Here is a 20766-nt window from a genome sequence, read left to right as displayed (position 1 = left end):
ACGTCTATCCAGCGGTCGATTTAGGCACTGGCCTCCTTGAAGCCCTTGGGTTCAGCGGGAGCAGTGGTAAAGCAAACAGGTCCGCAATAGACATCAGTAAGAGGCGATTGGAGGATTGGTGGAAGAAAAGTAGGGAAACGACAAAAGACGGAGACGTACAAAAGCACAGTTCGCAATAGGGTATCAGAAAATTTGGACGTGGTAGTTCATAGTGGGGTTTTTTTGTTTTTTCATTGGTTAACCTAGGTAGGATATTAAGCAGCATAGTAGCAAGAGCTTGGTGGCGCAAGCCACCGCCCTGTTCCAAAGGGGACGCTCATAACATCCATCCATCCATCGGGGCGGATGCGGACGAAATTGTGTTGCTCGCTAACAAGCAAAACGATTTGCAACGTCTGGCTAATATCTGTGGACAGGAAGGCAACAAATTAGGTTTGAAATTTAGTGTTAGAAAATCAGGTGTTATGGTATTCAATGAAAACAGTGAACAGACAGCGGAGATACAGGGCCAAGAAATACCTCGGGTAACAGAATATAAATACCTTGGTATATGGATAAACGAAGGCAATGGATATATGGAAACACAGGAAAAAACCATAACAGTCAAGGGGAAGAGAAATGCAGCCATAATGAAGCACAGAGCGCTATGGGGATACAATAGGTACGAGGTCCTCCGAGGTATGTGGAAAGGGGTAATGGTTCCAGGACTTACTTTTGGAAATGCGGTTGTTTGCTTTAAATCAGGGGTACAATCAGGACTCGACGGGAACCAAAGGTCAGTGGGTCGCCTCGCATTGGGCGCTCACGGGAAGACTACAAATGAAGCTGTGCAGGGGGATATGGGCTGGACTAGTTTTGAAGTGAGGGAAGCTCGCAGTAAAATTGAGTATGAAGAACGGCTGAGGAATATGGAAGAAAGTTAATGGGCTGGGAGAGTGTTCAGGTATCTGTACAGGCAAAACATTGATTCACAGTGGAGGAAAAGAACTAGGAAGCTTACCAGCAAGTATGCGACCTGTGGGGTGGGCAACACAGCAACAAGGAAGGTCAAGCGGAAAGTCAGAGAGGCTGAATTAACCTCATGGGTGGCGGCAATGGCAAATAAACCTGCCATGAGTAACTACTTAAGAGGAAAAAACGAAATCAGGAAAGAAACCATTTATGATAACTCAAAGGGAAGCTCATTACCTTTCGAAGCGAGATCGGGATGCCTTAGAACACGCACCTATAAAGCGAGATATAAGAAGGAAGAAGATGTGCTTGGTGCGGTAAAGCTAGGGAAACGACGGAGCATAATTTATTAGAATGTGAAGACGTCTACCCAGCGGTCGATTTAGGCACCACTGGCCTCCTTGAAGCCCTTGGGTTCAGCAGGAGCTGTGGTAAAGCAAACAGGTCCGCAATAGACATTAGTAAGAGGCGATTGGAGGATTGGTGGAAGTAAGGAAACGACAAAAGACGGAGACGTACAAAAGCACAGTTCGCAATAGGGGATCAGAAAGTTTGGACGTGGTAGTTCATAGTGTTTTTTTTTTTCATTGGTTAACCTAGGTAGGATATTAGGCGGCATAGTAGCAAGAGATTGGTGGCGCAACCCACCGCCCCGTTCAAAAGGGGACGCTCATAACATCCATCCATCCATCAATCGCGGCTGTGCGGGGACCGGTGCGAGGCGCGTCGCGGCCCGACTCCCTCTCCCCTGACGACGCTTCGCCGTGCTGCCTCGCGGGTTGCAGAATTAAGCGTCCTTCCTTTCTTTAGATCAATATCTGTCTATCTCTCTGCCCATGCCGATCACGACGTTTGGCTGACGTAGATCGTTTTCCCCTCTGAGACACCGAGTTCTTTGGTTCGTTCCGCTTGCTCAGGCGCACGTTTCGTTGCCGCACCGAACGCTGCGTTGCTCGACGCTCACCGCGTGATTGGTGGGTGAAAAGTCCGATGCGGGGCGCCTCGTATCGCTGCGCCGTAGCGCATTGTCTTTACCCACGGAGGGAGGAAACTCAGGAGAGACCCTGACGTCACTCTTTGTGAAGCTAAAGTGAAGCCGGAAGCTGGCGTTGCTGCTGGCGTTGCTCCGCCTATCGGGCCAGCTCTCCTCTCTTGTTTACATTTCTCGCGAAACCACGCCGCGCTGCGCGCAACCGTGCTGCTCGGACCCGCGCGCTCCGCAGCAATACTAAACAATCGTTAGCACGTTAGCATGATTCCGCCAAAGAGGACAAAATTTCCCGCGGATATTCCTTCGTCCGTTGCCATTGCCGTGGCGCGGTACATTGCGTACAGCGTTGCATGCGCGTTCATTTCACGAACTTTAGTTCCTCCTGTCCCACCTGGCCACAGCAACATCCGGTAGAGCACGGTCCAGATAACGCAGTGCAACAAAACACGGAGACCAACGCAAACCTGCCCGCACGGCGCCTTTGCCACGGTACGAAACCTACGGAGTAACACGTGTGAGCGCACAGAACCAAAACAGAGCCGCCATTGTGGCCCGAAAGGCGTGGCCGCTACAGCAAAGAAATAAAAAATCAGCAAAAAGGAGGAGAACGTACTACGTCACCTCCTCCACACTTTTCTCCTAGCGCGCGGAGGGGGTAGGGCCTCTCAGTTTCCTTCCTCCATGTCTTACACCCCTTGGCGGGTCGACGGGAACGCTGTCACGTTCCACTCTTGAAGGCGAAGCTTAAGCGTCCTACAATTTTTCTATCAATCTGTATTGTGTGAGGTAATCTTTGTGCGTTCAAGAATGCGTTGACACTTTAGCGCATTTCAGCCAGCACATCATATATAATTGATTTATGTTATATTACACTCGAATGGCATAGCAGTGGAGGAACACTGGCATGCTCGCGAGCCGTGACATCACAGGCTGCGTGCTTGCCTAGCGAGCACATATATTCCAGCGAAGAATCAGTGTGTCAGCTCTGTGCGCGTGCAGGAAACTTCTGTTTTGTTCAGCTTGCCATGGGAATTGTTCAACTTGCAGTGGCTGAAACAATGCCACCGCGGCGCCTATGTACCGCTGTGGGGTGCCAGAGCAAACGGAGCAAGGAGTGCTTTGTATCGTTGTTGTTCCCCAAGGAACCCGTCAAGCTAGCGTAAGGCTTGGAAGATGAATGTGGGCAGGAAGGAGTGGTGCTTATCTCAAGTTTTTGTTTTGTTCTTAGAACACTTCACGCCATCTGCAGACAGCTATAACGACAATTTGCACCTGCTCGCCGAGCTTGGCAAACCTGTGAAAAAAGTGAGGCAGTGGCCAGACGCGATGCCGACCATGTTCGTGCATTGACCAATGTGGTAGGCAGTGCACCAGCCAAACGTGAGCCTTGCAATTTCTTTTAATCTATATTGGGTGCAAGAAATCAAGTAAAGATTCAGCCAAAGCATACATTGTACAAAATCACTGCGCTACGGACGCATGTGCACGGGCACTTGTTTACATATGCCACATGCAATTACAGAGGGGAAAAAGAAAACTGGTGGGAACGTGCAGCAGCTTAACAAAATCGTAGTTTTATTGAGTATGGATCTGAGAGGCATGCATGCATGGAATGCATGCGAGCAAACAATCTACGGACATAACAATTTGCATTATGTTAAGTAGCGCCAGACTTCGATCATCTCCCATGAACGGCTGGCTAAGCAGCGCGTATACGATATGAAATAAAGCTATCACAAGAGTGCCGAGGGGCATCAGCAGCATTTCGTGCAACACCAATGTCTCCATCTATGTTCACCACGTCAAAATGCGCAGCGTATACAATGCTATGGCTGCTTTTGCTGCTCAAACATTCGTTGCTCACTCCTTCACTCGAGGTTGGCAATGTCAAAGACATGGCCCGCGATATTTCGAGCAAATACGGCAACAAACAGCAGCAATGCTCCGACCTCACATAGTGGAGTGGCTGTTTCTGTAGCAGACGGTGGCTCGGTTACGGTGGACTAGAAAGGGACAGTGTAGAGCGCGGAGGCAGCGACGCATAGGGGCATCTAACGCCGCCGGTGGTGAATGGAGCGGCAGTGCTGCAATTGCTCACTCTTACATGCAGTTGCCTGTTGTGTGGCTAGAAAGCGCCTATTAGGTGGTGTTTCGCCAGCTTTTTATGAATGTATGCTGCCTTTCAATTCGTGAACGTTTTAACTCTTGTCAGCAGCAACGAGTTCGGATGATTCTGTGCAACATTATTCGTTTGTGCAGTTTTTTTTTATTGCGATAGCAATTATATGGAGACTCCAATGCATTTCTGTTGTTGGCGTCGCCGTGCGCGTTAAGCTCTATGTGTGAGTGAAAGCGTGCACAGGAAGCCGAAAATCAGGGTTCAATTTCGCCTGTGCGAAACAGACAAAAGTGGGGAGGAAGCGTGCCGTCTTCAGTTGCGTGCAAGGCATCGAGGGGATGAGAGGCAGGTGGGGCAGCATTTTACTCTGGCTGCAACTTCACGTCTGGAGAGCTGCGCGTGTTTGCGCGACCAGATCTTCAGAGCAATCTGCGCTGGGGACAGAGTCCAGGTGCATCGGCGACTCGTGGCTTTGTGCGTGCTGTGTGTTCTCTGTGCTCACATTGCGTTGAAGCGATAGACAGCACGAATGTCACTTCATTCGCTCCTGCTGCTGCATTTCCTCACGCTAGTGTTTTGACCGTGAGTTACCGCGGTCATCAAGTGATGTATTCATGTTTGGTTGTGCGTGCGACACCATGCTTGTTAATTCAGTTAGTATGCCTATGTCCACAAGTTTATACAGCCAATAAAACTACTATTCTTATTTCATATAGATGTCCACTAATTTGCTATCACAATCGATGCTTCACCATTCAGGCAAGACTGCGACTTTTTCTTTAAGGGCGTAGCATAGCTAATGCGCTGTTGAAAGGTGTGCCAAAAGGAGAACGATCGAGCGTACAATGTAACTCCTAATTTAAACTTAGTTTCGTTGTTACGGGGCTAGGATTTGCTGAAGCAATGCAAGCAGTGGCACTCCTGTATTGTACTTCATTTGCTCTTGTACCCATTACCACAGCAATGCTGTCATAGCATTAGTGTGGAAAACTTTTCCAGATATCGATGTTCTACGCCTTATACCACCTCCTGTGTGCGTTTCCATACTCTGCGATGCCTGCATAGTGAGCATTTAGTTATATATTGCACAGATCATGAGCTTGTGCCCTTTTTGTGAAATGCTGTACTCTGTTAACCTGCTCACCAAAGCATGGTCGCCATAAATAAAGCAAGTATAGCTGCTTTGTCATTTTCGCGAAGCTGGCATTTGGCTTCCGGCATCACTGTTGTGCTAGTGCTTTCCATCTGCTCATTCGTGTTTATTCTGCAGGCATGACATGATTTCTGCAGTTTAATTTCAGTGTCCTTTCCAGAATAAATGACTTCCGCGTATGTGACTACTTTCACACATGCATGCACATTTTCTCGGCTGCTTTTCAATTCGTGAGCACTTCAACTAGCTTCAGCAGCAATGAGTCCAGCTGATTCTGCTCTATGTTACTCCTTTGTGGAGTTCTTTTTCTTCGAGAGCACCATTTTATGTGCTGTTAAAAGGTGTGCCAAGGTGAGAATGGGCATACAATGTAACTGCTTAAATTATATTTACTTTCAATGTTGCAAGGACTAGCTATGTTTAATTCCCTTGTCGTGTACGCAGCCACTCGGTTGCAATTATGTACGATAAAAATGTGCCCACTTGCGATCGTATAGACTGCCATTCGCCCTCAAGCTCTGTAAGCTAAACAAACTCGATCCTGATTGCTGAATGTGTAGAAGTGATAATTTTCTACCATGTTGAAAAAGTTCACCTGGATGATACTCAATTGCGCTTGAAAATGCCCGTGTTCTCGAGAGCGTGGCTAGATTCTTGCAGCGAGGACAGACGCGCTGTAGCTATTTCAGAGACCATTTTTGCATCTGTGGCAAATAAACAACACACATTTTATTTTCTCATCATAAGCAGATAATAGAGACTAAGCAAATGAAGTGCTTATGTGTAAAAATCTGAACCAAATCTCCTGCGCGTGCCAAACATATATGTGCGTTGCAGTGGATGTCACCGTTTTCTCTGCTTCTTTTCAAGAGTGGGTGATTGCAGCGCCGCTGCTACTGGCGACACTGCCAGAGCGACATGGAGAGTGCCGCCCACTGCACTGCCCCTTCTAGTACACTGTGGCTTAGTTGCATGCAGCACATGATGTCACACATGGCATGGAAATATGGCAGTTGGCCCCGGAGGGCAGGGCTTAGAGCGGGCGAGTTCTAGCTTATATTTTCGACAGAAATGGGCTTTTACTATGCAGCATTTACACGTGTATAGCCATAATAGACCCTCTACTACAATTTCTCATGGAGAACCGCAATTGCTGGCTGACCGTGTCATGCCTCATTTAGGTCTACTCATTGTTATGACCAACATATTGTTATATGTGGTATTGTTATAAACGGACTGCATTGTACATAACTTCCAGTGTGATTCCGTTTTCTGATATGTTCACTCTCAATCAAGCCATAAAACATACACGGAGTAAAGGTAGTTTGAGGACTGTATTTTCATAGCATTTCAATAGTCTAGAGCTTCTAGCACCAAAAAAAAGGGTGAAGGCACTTAAATCTATGTTGGCATGGAGATACTTGTAAACAGCACAGTAAAAAAAATATCAAGTCCCAGGGTTACTTCCTTGAGCCTTATGTCTCAGCCAACTAACCCTGAACGAAACTAGTAAAACACACATATTTTGTATACGCTCTTTTTCCTGTAGTGTGAAGCAACACTGCCTGAAATTAAATTGAAAGCTAGTTCAAGAAAATGTAAAAGAAAAAGCAACAGTTAGCGACAAGAGGACAATGGTATCAGACAAGAAGATGACAAGTGCACATTTTTCTTCGTGTGACAAACACTTCTTGCCTGAGAACAGCAGCCCTCTGCAACATGAGCATGCAGGCCTTGCGATGTCTTTGCAAAGCCACTCCAGAAAGTTCAAACCTAGTGCTTTAGAGCCATGCAACCAAGGCACTAAAGTAAATGTGTTTCACACATTGTTGCGACCCAGCGCAAACTGTGACAAGAGTTCAGTACACTAAATACAGAAAAAGAGGTGAATGAACCTCCTGACATTTTGATACAAAGCACAATAGTGTTCCCTGTTTTGAGCTTTCCCATTCCAGTGCACCGCTTTTGAGTCGAACGTGTGATTTCACTAACAGTCTTAAGCACGTCCACACTCCTTGCATTTCTTAGCAAGTCTCTGCTTCATACCAGCACCAACCACAGTAACAACAGATGTGACGAGATTCTTGAACAGAAAATATATCATGTTTCTAGGTGTCCTATGATAAGTGCACGGGCCTCAGGGTCCAAATACCCAAGTTCTTGATGTTTTCCCAGGGGACACACATTCTTCCTTGTTCTCAGTTTCTCATGCTGACCCTGGAAAATCCAGACCAAACTGGTCAGGCCGGCAGTCGCAGAACTCGCACGTGCTCCACTCGAGCCTCACACCAAGTCCCTCGACCTGAACAGCCTCCCAACGAGCGGTCTAGTCCTGAGCCAAAGGTACGTCTGGTACATGGTGATGGCCGACTGTGCGAAGCAGGCACGTACCACCACCACCATTCTGCTCCACCAGTTGGCACAGTGCTTGAGCTGGTCCTCGTAGACAGCACGCACACAGCACCGAGACATGGTGATGAATGACCGTGCTGCTCCTCGTGTCCCTGAAAGACACCAAAGACAGCACCACTGGAAGTTGAGCTTGTCGCTATGCCTTTACGACAGCAAAACAGAACAAAAGATGAGACACCAGTGAGCGGACATTAAGTGGTGCTGTGTCCTGCACCCTTATTCATTTCGCACCTTTCATTTTGTTTTACCACCAATGTCAAGACAGGCAGAGAGGTAAGACATCTAGCTATAATAAAATGTTCACCCTGACTAGCTAAACAAAAAAACAAATAATGGGACATCTTTGCAGTGAACTATGATAGGAAGGGTAACCAGCCACACACTTTTATTTTTGAAGGTGGCTCCAGAGAGTGCCACAAAGATATGCAATCTGGAAGGCAAGCGGGCACCAGCGATTGCCCTGGAACAATTGATGAGTCATGTATAAAAAACTATGCGCTTCACCCGCAGAGAGCCCGTCCACGTCTCATGCCACAACAATTCTTGCCGAGTAGGCACATAAAAACTTTCCGTCAAAATGCACGCCCGAAGAAGCTTCTGACCTGGGCCAAATTCAAAGAGTGTAAACATAAGCTTGCCGAAGCTGCAAGAACAACAATGCGCATCTCTGGCCGCTCGGACACCACCAGGTTGGCGTGCATCAGTGTCTCGTGCTGCAACCCTTCGGGCCTTGCATCACATTTTGATGTCAATTACAGTTGAGTCTGCCTAATTATTCAGTTAGTTATTCAGTTAATTATTCAGTTAATTATTCAAAATTATTTTCCTATTAGTGCGTTTTTCTAGCGCATTTAGGACATATGAACGAGGTTCTACTGTATATCACTACCATTGCCTGGGGCACATTGTCTTGCAGCCACAAGTTTCCCATTAAGCCAATTTCACTTTTGACATTTTGATGTGTCTGCATATGTGTTGATGCCACATGTCGGTATGGCTAAACCCTCTGAAGGAAAACCATTGCTCTGACTGCAAAAGCAATATACTTTTTGACTAGATAGTTGGTGCTTAACATCTGGTAATTTCACAAATACCTAATAGGTTCTTTAACACAAATTCACAGCTTCTGTACAGCTGCTTCAGAGCGTTTAATGTCAGCGTACATAAGCAATCAGAGACTAAACAGAGATCTTGGAACTGTTACCTTTTAGAGAAATTCAGCACAACAAAGCTATCTTCAAGAGAAATCTACTGCCTCAAGGATTCAGATTTAGAGCAAAACATCCGAGAAATTACTGCCCCGATTGCAGCTTTCCTTACCTTTCTTTTCCTATCGCAACACATGGAAGCGTAAATCCAAACAAGACAGAGGTTGACAGGAATATGGAGAATCAAAGGAATTAACTGTGGTCGAGCGAGGAGTGTTGCTGAAGCCAACGTTTCAACTAAAGGCCTTCCATCCACGTGCCACCACTGCTTTTGCTAAGTAGCACCAATCTTTGATGTGCACCACTGATCCATGACTTTACCCTCACAGCAGTTCTGCCTCCACAATATCCACTCCCTGGGTTTCCATTTACCGTATTTCTGCTTCCGGGATTTATGGTTCCTGAATTTTCGCTTGTTGCATGCTTGCTCCTCTACACCGCTGCAGTAGCAGATGGCAGCGACGTTGCTTCTGCATGGAACCAGAAGCTGATACTATGTAGGTTCTGCCTGAAATCGGAATCTGAGGAGATGAGCGGTGGAGGAGGAGGGTAAGGTGGTGGTACTTAACTCCTTCAGCGGAAATGTGCATAACGGGTTCATACAAGGGGACTTGTCTTTGTCACAGCAAAGAAATGTTCCCTCGTTGAAATGAGGCTCTAGCGACACTCCTTATTCTACCACGCCTGATACAAGTTAACTGAGTAGCAAGGCCACCGACCAAGGCTGGTCTCGATGCCTCTCAGCAGGTCGTTGGTCTTGAAGATGAGCAGCATCTGCCGAGGGACCATTCCCAGGATCTGGGAGATAAGTGGGAAGTGCTGGCTCGCAAACTCCTTGATTTCAGAACCCTGCGTATGAGGACAGGGTCGTGGGACAGAGACAGACGAAAGCACGCCATTGGTCCACTGGCCAGAAGAACACTGAAACAGCAGCAGACTATGTTCAACATGACGCCCAACAAATGCAGACACACAATAGTTGATTCATGCTGACCATGCAGCACCGAGGAAATTGTGTTTTTCGCACTTGTGCTTCCATTTCAACAATTAGTGCTTTGCTCCGACCTATGTCAAGACTACGCCGGTACAAGGGAGTTTTTCAACTATGGCAGTTTTCACTAACCACACTCAAGACAGGCCAGGGTTGTTTGTTGCTGTAAAAATTCAGGTTAGCTGAAAGCCTCGAGCTGACATGTTCGCATAACTAAATTCTTTTTAATGTTTCAACTATGAAACAACAATCAAGCACTTACATATTTCAGCTTACTCAACAGTTGGCTTAACTATGGTCAGCTTGCAAGAAATTACTGTACTGATACCACAGTTTGTTTTTTTAACTTCTGTCACTTTTGGGTGCCTGCTTTATTTTTTTATGGGTTCTACTCACCAACATCCATCTATATTCATCTGTAGGGAACCCTTGTGAACATGCCCAACACCAAAAAGCTGTTTACTGCATTTGGCACAAATTTTGAAATTGTCGCATTTAAAAGAGTATATACGTAATGGACCCAGTTGATCATTGTAGAGTTAGCTTTCCCACCAGACAGTCTACCAAGCTAATGGCGGCGTAGCCATTTTTTCCAATCGGCACGCACGAGCACAGTTTTCGTGTCAGACGACATGAAGACATGCCTCTCATAGTAAAACTATGCGACAAGCCCCAATACCTGCAACTAGCACAGGGTCTTTGGTTGAACCATGATCACTGCAGCCATTATTTGGACAAATGAGCAATGCGGAGAAGCGTGCTTACAAATTGGGAAAATGGTTGTTTTGTGGATTCGAGAAATTTTGATGCTTTTGAAATTTTGAAAAAAACAAAAATGCAGGATACAGTATCGTAGACTTCAGTTAATTTGACTCCAGCTAATTCAATTTTTCAATTATTTCGACCCCGACTGAAAGTCCTGCCGGCGCCCATAGATTTCTATGGGCCCAAAGTTTTGTTATTTCAATTCTAAAATTGGCTTTCCGTGGATAATTCTTCAAACTTGACTGGTCAACACACATGCACCGGACCCAAATCGTGAGCTCTTTAGTGGTAGCATGTGCCTAAGCTGTGCTTAGGAGACAGTGAATGCATCAAAATCCGTCATCCTCTGTCGAAAATGCCTGCTTTCTGTCTTCGGCTTCGTTCACACTTGGGAAGCAGAACGTGGGCGGAAAGGCCAAAGCGGGCGGAAAGCCTTTTCTGGACAATCTTTTCGCTGCCTGGTTTTCCGCCCGTTTTGCCGCCTAGGCGAGCGGATTTTGTCAAGTTTTTTCCACTTCCACCTTCTCCGAGGCCAAGTGTAAATGCATCTTTCCCTAGTAAGATTTTCAAATGAAAACACTAGCTCTCAATGAATGATTACGGTCCTTTACTTACTTGATTCTAACTCACACCTTTTTTCTTCCCAAGAAAATTATCCTGCAAGTTGCCTGTGCGGTGAAATCAGACACAAAACCAAAATCTGTTCGCAGCCGTCTTAACAACCAAACATCAGAGCCAGCCTAGTGAGCATTATCGCCAACACAAGCTGGCGACACTAGTTCTCGCGTAATAGGCATGTGGCGTCACTATGATGAGCTACCTACAGTATTTGACTATGAAAGCTCATTCTAAAAATAAGTCACTTTACATGCTAAACTAACAGCGACAAGTACGTGACTTGTTTTTGGAATTCAAGAAAATTGCATGCATCCCAGAATTAACTATGGATGTGGCCAGTGTAAGCAAGGGCCACCATCCCATTTGCGACTGTTCCAGAGTCGTTTGATAAATGCAGAATATCAAACGTCCAAGAAACCGTACAGAAGACTTGTTGTGGTTCACAGACATAGATAAAGTGCTATCTCAGGGTTACGACGATGAAGATTAAGCGTAAATAAATTTCTGCTCTCAGAAGTTTGGTGGTTTCATTTATTTCTTATTGCCAGAGTTGGAGGCATGCTACATTTCTCATGCTAAAAAATTGAGTGTCTGTTAGCTTTCTACTTTGTTTAGAAGCTCCAGTGTAATTTCTACATTATTTCTCTACTCTAAACACATAGAAAGTGAGTGCACGTTCGATTCCGGGGCGTGTTAACACTTTCCTGTCCGCAGGAAAATAGGCAGTTGTTGGGTAGTCTAGTAAGCGATTTTTTTAGTGCTACAGCAAATACTTGATATTACAAAAAAAGTATGGTATCAATATGTAGAAGAAGGAATGTGCTTTCTAATCATATTGCTACACGCGTGGGGTATTTGATTGTTTGAACGAAACGAGGCACGTGGGTGCCATCACTCGAGAAAAGAGCAACAAACTGGGCTCGCGCTGTGAATCTAACCAGTCAGCGCTGCAACTGCTCCTGTAAATACAACCTGTAAATAGTTGCTCGTCTTACTGACTTGTCCTTACGTCTTACTGACTTGCACAACAATATTATTTTCAACCAAGCGTTTATTAACACTTCTTTAATAATAAACTTTGCTACGAAAACAAACAAGCTCTCTAGAAACATTGATGCTGCTTTGCACCAAGAGAACACTAAAAAATTCCGAAACATACATTTTGAACAGAAAGGCTATATACAACATTCCTGCAAATATAAGCTATAAATCTGTAGAAGTTCTATATATACATAGAAAAATTGTAGCCCTAGTGGCTATCGTGCTCGTGTGGCGGCTCTTACGAACTGCCGCACAGCACTGCGAAGCACAATAATTGCGCATTGCCGAGGTCCACTCCTGGCCACCTTCTTGCGCAAAACTACACCCTTTGTGCCATCCCTGCCAAGTAGTCCTGCTTAAATGACTTTGACACCCATATAAGAACTGTAACCATTAGAACACACTGGATATTTTTAGATCCGAGTGCGGCAGCAACGAAACGGTTCGGAGTAGACAGCAAAAACCTGCCAGCGGACACCCGTTGACGTACCGGGGCTATTTGACTCACTTTTGCAGTCCTTGCTAATGTCCAATGAATCAAACTCGTCCTCCGAGTTTGTGCTGCTACGACCATCAAAAACTTATGATGCAGACTCATTGGAATCCGTTGAGCTTCGCCATTTCCGAAAGGCATCTGTGAACGACGTGGACGCCATGTCGGAAGTTACGAGCGGTCGTCACGCCCGACTAGAAGGTGCTTTAAAAATCTCCCACAGTGAAAAAAAGAAACACGAAAGCAAAAGTAGAAAAATAGTTTTTATTTTATGCGCTGGATGATGCTAGCTGTCCAAAAGCAGCCCAAGTGCTGCAAGATATGAGGTTGAAACCATCGATAACAGGCTATCGATGGGTGTACGCACAGACAGGAAAGTCAGGTGAATACTGCCACATGAACGGGTGGTATGCTTCAGCATGTTTTCTACCTCTTGCAGAAGTATGCAACACTGGGCTAGTTGTTTAAGAATGATGAAAAATAGTAAAAACAGTGCAAATGCGACAAAACGCAGAAGAAGCACACCACAGGTCCTGACTGACAACTGATGGGTTATTACGGTGGAGCAATAGAAGAAAAAGCACAGGGGGGGGGGGGGGGACCGACATGCCATCGGTAAGTCATTGTGGCATGGTTTAAGGGGGGAAGCAGCCTTTGAAAACCGAAATATTGCGAAAAAGTCTACTTTTGGGAAATCTTATATTCGGACAGTATGTCTTATAAACTACCATTTCTGTAAATATCAACGTCCAAATCATCGCGAAACTATTTCCAATAAAGTTTATGAAAAAAAAAATGAAATTATGGGGTTTTACGTGCCAAAACCACTTTCTGATTATGAGGCACGCCGTAGTGGGGAACTCCGGAAATTTCGACCTCCTGGGGTTCTTTAACGTGCACCTAAATCTAAGTACACGGGTGTTTTCGCATTTCGCCCCCATCGAAATGAGGCCGCCGTGGCCGGGATTCGATCCCGCGACCTCGTGCTCAGCAGCTTAACACCATAGCCACTGAGCAACCACGGCGGGTAATAAAGTTTATAATGAGCCATGGCAGCACTCGAGCGGCGAGCGAGCGCTCAAAGTACCCTTACTTGGCGCGAACGGCATTTCTCCACCGTTCCTCCGAGCGCCGCCATTTTGGTGTTGTTTGGTTCGTGCATTCTTGTGCTTTTTTTTCTTCCGCCACTTGTGGCAGCGGCGTAAATCACTCATGATTGGAGGGCTCGCGAGAGCTTTCAAGTTTTCCGCGGCTGAGACGCGAAGCTGAGATTGGGCGAAGTGTGCGCTCCTCAAGGATGCAGGGGAGCCCGCGACTCCCATTGGCTGCTGCGTGCGATGATGTAGTGGTCTCCTGCATAACGCATCCGGGCGTCGTCTGCTTCGGCTCCTCCATCGCCGGCGCCCTTTGTGTGTTCCGCTTGTCATCGTCTATCTTTGCAACCATTCGCATATTCTCCAAGTTTCTACAGTCTTTAAGAGCCGATTTTCAACCGTCTTTACGAGACCATTGTTGCGTTTAGCCTGCCAATTGTTGTGCGGTCGGCCACGATGTGCCCAAAGAAACTCAAGACGCTACACGCTTCCTTGCACCGATACAAGAAAGCGTTCTATGAAGCTCGCCCGCATGGCGAAGCTTGCTGCTCGCCGACGATGATCGCACCAATGGTTCCTGTGGAGCAGCTTCTGCTTCATCTACGCAAGAGCGTGGTTGCGTCGACGCTTCTAGCAACGTGACTCCTGCTCAACCGGTGAAACGGTGAAAGAATTTGTCGTGACAGGTGTGCCTGGTGTCTCGTGCTCATGGACAGCTGCTTCCACATCCTCTCTTTCATCTGCCTCGGACAGTGCGATCGCGTCGTCCACTGTGCACTTGAAAACACGTTTCCCGACGTTTGAGGAGAAAGAGGCGGCGGATAAAAAACGCGCTGCTATGCAACGAGGACTTGGCGCTATGTCAGCGATGGTGCGAAAATTTCAAACAATGGAACGTGATCCTGATGCTGCCCCCGCTACAAGTGAAGGCGAAAAATTTCTCCTTGTACACATGGATACCCTAGGCGACCTGCTATCCGGGACCCCGTGCATGCAGTGGTGCTTCGCGACTGGGATGAAGGTTCAAGGAGGCACCCAACTTGGACTTAAAACTTGAGCTGCTATGAACGTGTCCCATCAGGGCCTGCATCATCAGACTTTTCAGAAGCACTTGAAGAAATTCAGAGAACTGCAGACACACTGCGTAGACAAGCTCTATGCAGAATCTGCTTCTGCTGTGAAAACCACCTACAAGGAAATGGATCCATAGTTCAGCAAGGATATCACAGTAAACTTTCATGGAACGTGGCATAAGCGTGGCCACACATCCCATATTGGAATTGGTACAATAATTGAATATCATACGGGTCTCATCTTGGATGCCATTGTTTTATCGAACCAGTGCCTTGGTTGTCAAGTATGACCAACGCCTGGAGACCCAGGTTACACAAGCTGGCAGGAGGATCATGTGTGCCAGAAAAACACTGACTCTAAGACTGGGAGGATGGAGGTTGAGGCAGCTGTCATCCTTTTCTCATGTTTGGTGCCAAAGTACAACCTCTGTTACACAACGCTCGTGTCTTACAGAGGTAGTGCCACCTTCTCTGCCCTTGTGCAAGAAAATGTTTATGGACTGGTCCCATTTCGAAAGAGGAATGCCTGAACCACGTCCAGAAGAGGATGGGGACAGCACTGCGGAACCTTGTGCAGGAAAGTGACAAGGCTTTAGGAGGAAAGCGCAGGCTAACAAAGGCCCTCATCGACAAGTTGACTCACTATTATGGCTAGGCCATACGGAACAATTCCAACAATGTGGCTGCAATGTAGTGTGCAGTGATGGCATCGTACCACCACGTGACATCGACGGACGAGGATCCTCACCCCGACTTGCGCCCTGAGGGTGCAGACTCGTGGTGTCGTCATAATGCCAGCAAGAGTGATGGTGTGCCACTTCCAAAGCATCGGTACAATCTTCCAGGCTATGTTGCAGAAGCACTGCTACCTGTTTATAAGCGCCTCTCACAGGCTTCTCTTCTGCAACGCTACCGGGGAGCAAAGACAGAATGCATCAGAATCATTTGACTCTGTGCTGTGGTCCCCGATGCCCAAAGAGCAGCATGCGTCGCTGATTGCTGTGGAGACAGCACTGCATGAGGCAGTTTTAAGATATAATGCTGGCTGCCACAGGGCCACCCAAGAGCTATGTTCATTAGTGGGGCTAACACCTGGCCATTCAACAGGCAGCCGAGAAAGATTCTCTGCACTTGAAAAAGGCCAAGAAGCGATCGCAAGAGAAGGTGGAAAGGCAGCAAAAGAAGAGAGTGCCTAAGGACATCTCCAGTTACGCTGCAGGGTCATTTTAGACCAATATATGTGCTCAAACTTTCAAAGCTCATTTTCTCAAAATGACTTTTTTAGCTGGTGAGGCTGCTTGTTCCAGCCATATCTCTAACGCTCATCACATTTCCACAAGTTTTTTTTTTATTGTGTATCTGAATAAATTTCTGAGGGCAAGACAAGCCCATTTTTTATATATATTGTGTCTGTGATTTGTGATATTTAACCAAAATTTGATTGATAAAATCTTAATCACCAACACTAAATGCAGTAGTCTGCTAAAATTTTTCAGCAAGGAAATTTAAAGAGGGCTCTGTCTTGCCCTGAGGTATCCATCTGGGAATGATCATAGTGAATTTCACAGTTGCAGCACCCTCTGAAAATTCTCCAGGCCTGGAATGGGAGAACCACGTATACCATTCTTACATATTGATGTAACTTCAGAACCAGTGAACATAACTGCATGAAATTTTGTAGTTTTACTAATGCTTTTGCTATGAGTCTGTCCTGAAAATTTCATTAAGATATCTCAATAAACAAAAAAGTTGGTATCCGAGGGTAGCCTCCCCCTTAAACAGGTGGGGTGAAAGAGCAATCAAACTAAATAAACTAAAAGAAAATCTCAAAGAAACATGCTCAGAAACATGTGCACTGAATTTGCATGCACTTTCAAGGTACCTAACCTCTTTTTCACTGAGCGTTAAGGAAGGGGCGCTTACACAAGCTTCACCTCTTTGGCTAATCGCAAAGGCATCAGCTATCAGGCGGCCATGAGCACCTTTATGGCATCCTATGTCCTGGCACTTTTCAAAGTCTGGAATGCGCCCACATACGCTGCAGCGAAGTGCCACGTTGCTACCTTGTTTTTGTCAATGATATTGTAATGCTCGCCGAGTCGCCGGCTTAAACAACGACCTGTTCGTCCAATGTAGGTCTTCTTACAGGAGAGTGGAACTTCATAGACGACATTGGCCATACAATTAATAAAAGGCCTCGAGTGCTTTGTGGTAGACGTAGACTTCTTGGGCCCTTCAACATGGACGCGTCTACATAGTTGACCGAGCTTGTTGGGGGCAGAAAACATTACTTCCAGACCCGATTTTGGGGCAACTTTCTTGCGCGAAATGCCATCAATGTACAGAATGACGCTCATCCAACAGAATAAGGCTCATCGCATTCCTGTTGTCTACCTCTTGTTTAATTCAACCGGCAGGATAATTTGGACAATTTGGACAGGCCCGTCATGACTGAGTTAACGAAATTCGACTGTATTTCTTTAAAGGGAGACGTGGCTTTTGAAATCAACTTCACTATTCCTTCGTGGATTTCGATGAAAATTGGCAGAGATAGTGGTAATGTTTCTGTAATGTTACAGAAATTTAAAAGTTTTATCTCAACAACATTTTTATTTACAAACTTTTTCTCTTTTTAGGCTTGTCCCACGTCTGAGTGATTTACAAAATGTGATAGAAGACTCATTCGAAACACCTCGAGTTTCAGAATGAATGGCTGAGGGTGCAATCTTTTTCAATTTTGTTGTATTCATATCGTCATTCTTTAAATTTTAATTTTATTGCGATAGCAATTATATGGACACTCCAGGGGGGGGGGGGTATTCTGTAAGAGTCCATCTAGTGGACTGTCCATTTCGGCCGCTGGTGACTCGATGCAGCTGTACGAGAGAGGAGGAGACGAGCGGCCCTAGCCAATCATCGGTGGCCGAAATGGACAGTCTACTAGGTGGACACTCACAGTATACTCCCCCAGGTGCATTTCTAACATCGGCGTTGCTGTGATGTTCCGTATAAAGACTAAGAGTGTATAAAGACTAAGGGTGGCACGCTGTACGCTGTAAGTACTAGCAAGAGCTTTCGAGGGCATGGTGGCTAAATCTCGAGCGTGCCACCTTCTGAGCCGCACAAGTCACCGGGAGGAGGGGAGGGAGGGCGCTTTCTACTCCTGCAGCTGTTGCGTATGGGGCGGCCGAGCGGGCCCCACCTTGAAAGCGATTTGTGATGAGGACACAGTGCACCGAGGGCTCATAGCTTCGCGTGCCTCTTCGCTCTCGCCGCTTGGTTCATGTTGAAGCGAGAAGCAGCATGAAGGTCAAGTTGCTCGGTGCTGCTGCCATGCTTCCTCACTCCAGCATTCTGACAGCAAGTTTATGTGTTCATCGAGTGAGACGTGTTCATGTTTGCTTGTGCACTTCTGATACCATGCTTGTTAATTTAGTTAGTAAGCAAATGCTTACAATCTCATATGGCTGATAAAACTACTAACCTACTTCATATAGCGGCTATCTGAATCGATGCTACGCCTTTCGGGCGAAACTGCGACGTTTTATATGGGGCGACTGCACAACAGGCATCTAGACTGTGAACAATTAGTCGAATCATTAATTCAGAAAATGTGGTACTAGAAAAGCAAGAATGTCACACCCTGGACTGCACTTCAATGAACATAGTAAAAAAAAATGAAATTTTAATAGACCTGCAGTCGCAAGGAAATCAGTGGAACAAGCTGAGCAGGAGGCGTGAAAAACAGTTTTGAGAAAATGAGCTTCGAAGTTGTACCTTAGATTTTACTTTATCAAAGAGCACCAGGATTGTACTTGTATATCCTATCAAATGCGAGATGCTTCTAGAGCATATTGCCTTATGTCTGAAGTACCTTGCTTGCCTTTTTCCCCTCAAAACCTCTTCCTGCACTGTCCTGTGAAGAGCATGTTGGCCAAGTTGCATACCAAATGTTGAACAATATCCCACAAAAGCACAGCGTGCCTCCCAAATGTATTTGCATGCTGCCTTTTCATGGCTGTCTCTGGTGGAGCAGGGAGGCTTACCGGTCAGCATGCCTCACATAATGTCTCTGTCGCATTCAATAGCATGTTTCTTTGTCTTTTTTTGTAGCAGCGACCAGATAGTTAAATGAAGGCTTCCAGTAGCATTTTGATTTTTTTTTTTCCTAGGCTGACGAGCTAGCTGCACATACGAAAGGCACTGGTACAAAGGCAGCAATGCAGCTCAAACATGCATGCCTTGCAAGCCAGCACTTATGTGGAGGTTTACCCTGTGCTTTTTGTGGCCTGGTGTTTGCACCAGCTACCTTACTTTATGAGAACATTGTAGTGTACCAACTTCTTTCTCTTCCAAACCCTGTGAGGGCCTGAAGAGCTTAAGGAATGCAATGGAAGATTGCTTAAATATTGTGAGCATAGCTAAATGCGACATTCTAGGTCCCCCACACCCTACTTTTTTTTTCTCTAAGCATTAAAACTCACATTTGAACTTTTAATTTTTTTGGCACCTTCACATCAGACAAACACTTTGGGTGTGAAATTGAAATAATGAGGAAGAATATATAAACAAATAAATAAAATAAATGAAATAAAATCAAAGCCCGACTTGAGTGCGCGATGTGCTTGGCCGTGAATCTCGAGGGGCCGATGTGAGAAATGCCTAGCGGTGGGTCCGAGGAGTTGGGTGCGATGTGCTTGAATGCCAAGTCAAGGCTTGAATGCCAAGTCAAAGCTCCAATGCACAAAATGCCTAGCTTTAGGCCCAAAGAGTGCGCATGCAATGTGCACTGTCACGGGTGCGAGGATTGCATGGGCAGTGTGCTTGGGCATGAAGTCCGACACACTGATGCTCAAAAGGCTCCGCATGTACGAAGATTCCACATGGGAAGTGCTCGGTCAGAAAGTCCGCGTTGACGATGCTCAGAATGTTTAGTCACGGGTCTGAGAAGTCCAGAAATGAAGGGATCGGACCCGCTTCTGCGACGTTTGCGTCACGCCCGTTTCCACACTCTGAGTTTACGGTGGTCGAGATGTTAAGAGCACATGAGGACGTGCAAAGAGCACACGGTGCCCCTAAGGAGCAAGCGCCAAACGAATGGAAAAAGGCACTGGAGTCACATGGAGGATGTGGCCAATCGAAGACTCTAAAACAACCTTCCATCTTTTGCTTTTCGTACGCTTGTGTCTGTATGGAGGAGATAGCTGAAGCAGCAAATTTGAAGATGGAGAAATGCACTTTCTGACAAAAAATTTGTTAGAGCAATTCAACGTAGTTTTCAGAGAAGATATCTTGAAATCAGATAGGAAAATGAGTTATAGAAACTGAATATGTGATTTTCAAAAAATCAGACTGTTGACCATTTTTCACTATGTGAAAGCCACGTCCCACCTTAAAAAGTGCGATAAAAAATTTTCATGCCAGTGCTCTTTAATGTTCTCACATCTGCCCTGCAACACCGTGTAGAACCCGCATGTCCTGGCCAAACATCCCCGGCCCACGTTACCTCTGCCTGGGTCTGTTTCTGGCGGTCGATGCCCTGAGTGATGGACTTCCACGAGCGGCCCGACACAATGCACGACAAGATCTTGTAAAGCTCGCCAGAGACGCCCAGCTGGTTGCCCCAGTGCTTCAGTGACTCAAGGTCCCGCCGGATCAGGGATAGCCACAGGTTGGCATACTGCAGCCGAAACTGGTCCGTCAACTCCTGCATAGCACATCCAGACGGCAAGAGATGAATAGACAATGGTAAGGCAGGGCGGATCAGATTCCATGTCATGTTCCAAGTATGCTGAGCTTTAAAGCGCGCACTAGCGAAACATTGGCTTAGCTCCTCCACTCAGTCTTTGTTCCAGAT

The 20766-nt window shown here is 46.2% G+C and overlaps 1 protein-coding gene across 3 annotated transcripts in view; it reads right to left on the bottom strand.

The window, feature by feature from the left end:
* Positions 1–3494: 3494 nt before the first annotated feature.
* The window catches only part of Adck1 (aarF domain containing kinase 1), a 119663-nt gene continuing 102391 nt past the window's right edge, over positions 3495–20766 (bottom strand). For all 3 annotated transcript variants that reach the window (XM_055073115.2, XM_055073116.2, XM_050182231.3), the window contains 3 exons: positions 20416–20616; positions 9554–9683; positions 3495–7718 (listed from right to left, as the gene is read on the bottom strand). In XM_055073115.2, coding sequence (XP_054929090.1) covers positions 7498–7718; positions 9554–9683; positions 20416–20616 — 552 coding nt within the window. In that variant the 3' untranslated portion in view covers positions 3495–7497. The remainder of the gene's footprint in view (positions 7719–9553; positions 9684–20415; positions 20617–20766) is intronic.

The sequence above is a fragment of the Dermacentor andersoni genome, chromosome 7 (assembly GCF_023375885.2).
Source record: "Dermacentor andersoni chromosome 7, qqDerAnde1_hic_scaffold, whole genome shotgun sequence".
In the NCBI taxonomy this organism is placed as follows: domain Eukaryota; kingdom Metazoa; phylum Arthropoda; class Arachnida; order Ixodida; family Ixodidae; genus Dermacentor; species Dermacentor andersoni.
The sequence above is the reverse complement of the archived record's forward strand: the minus strand, read 5'-3'. Positions and strand labels throughout refer to the sequence as shown.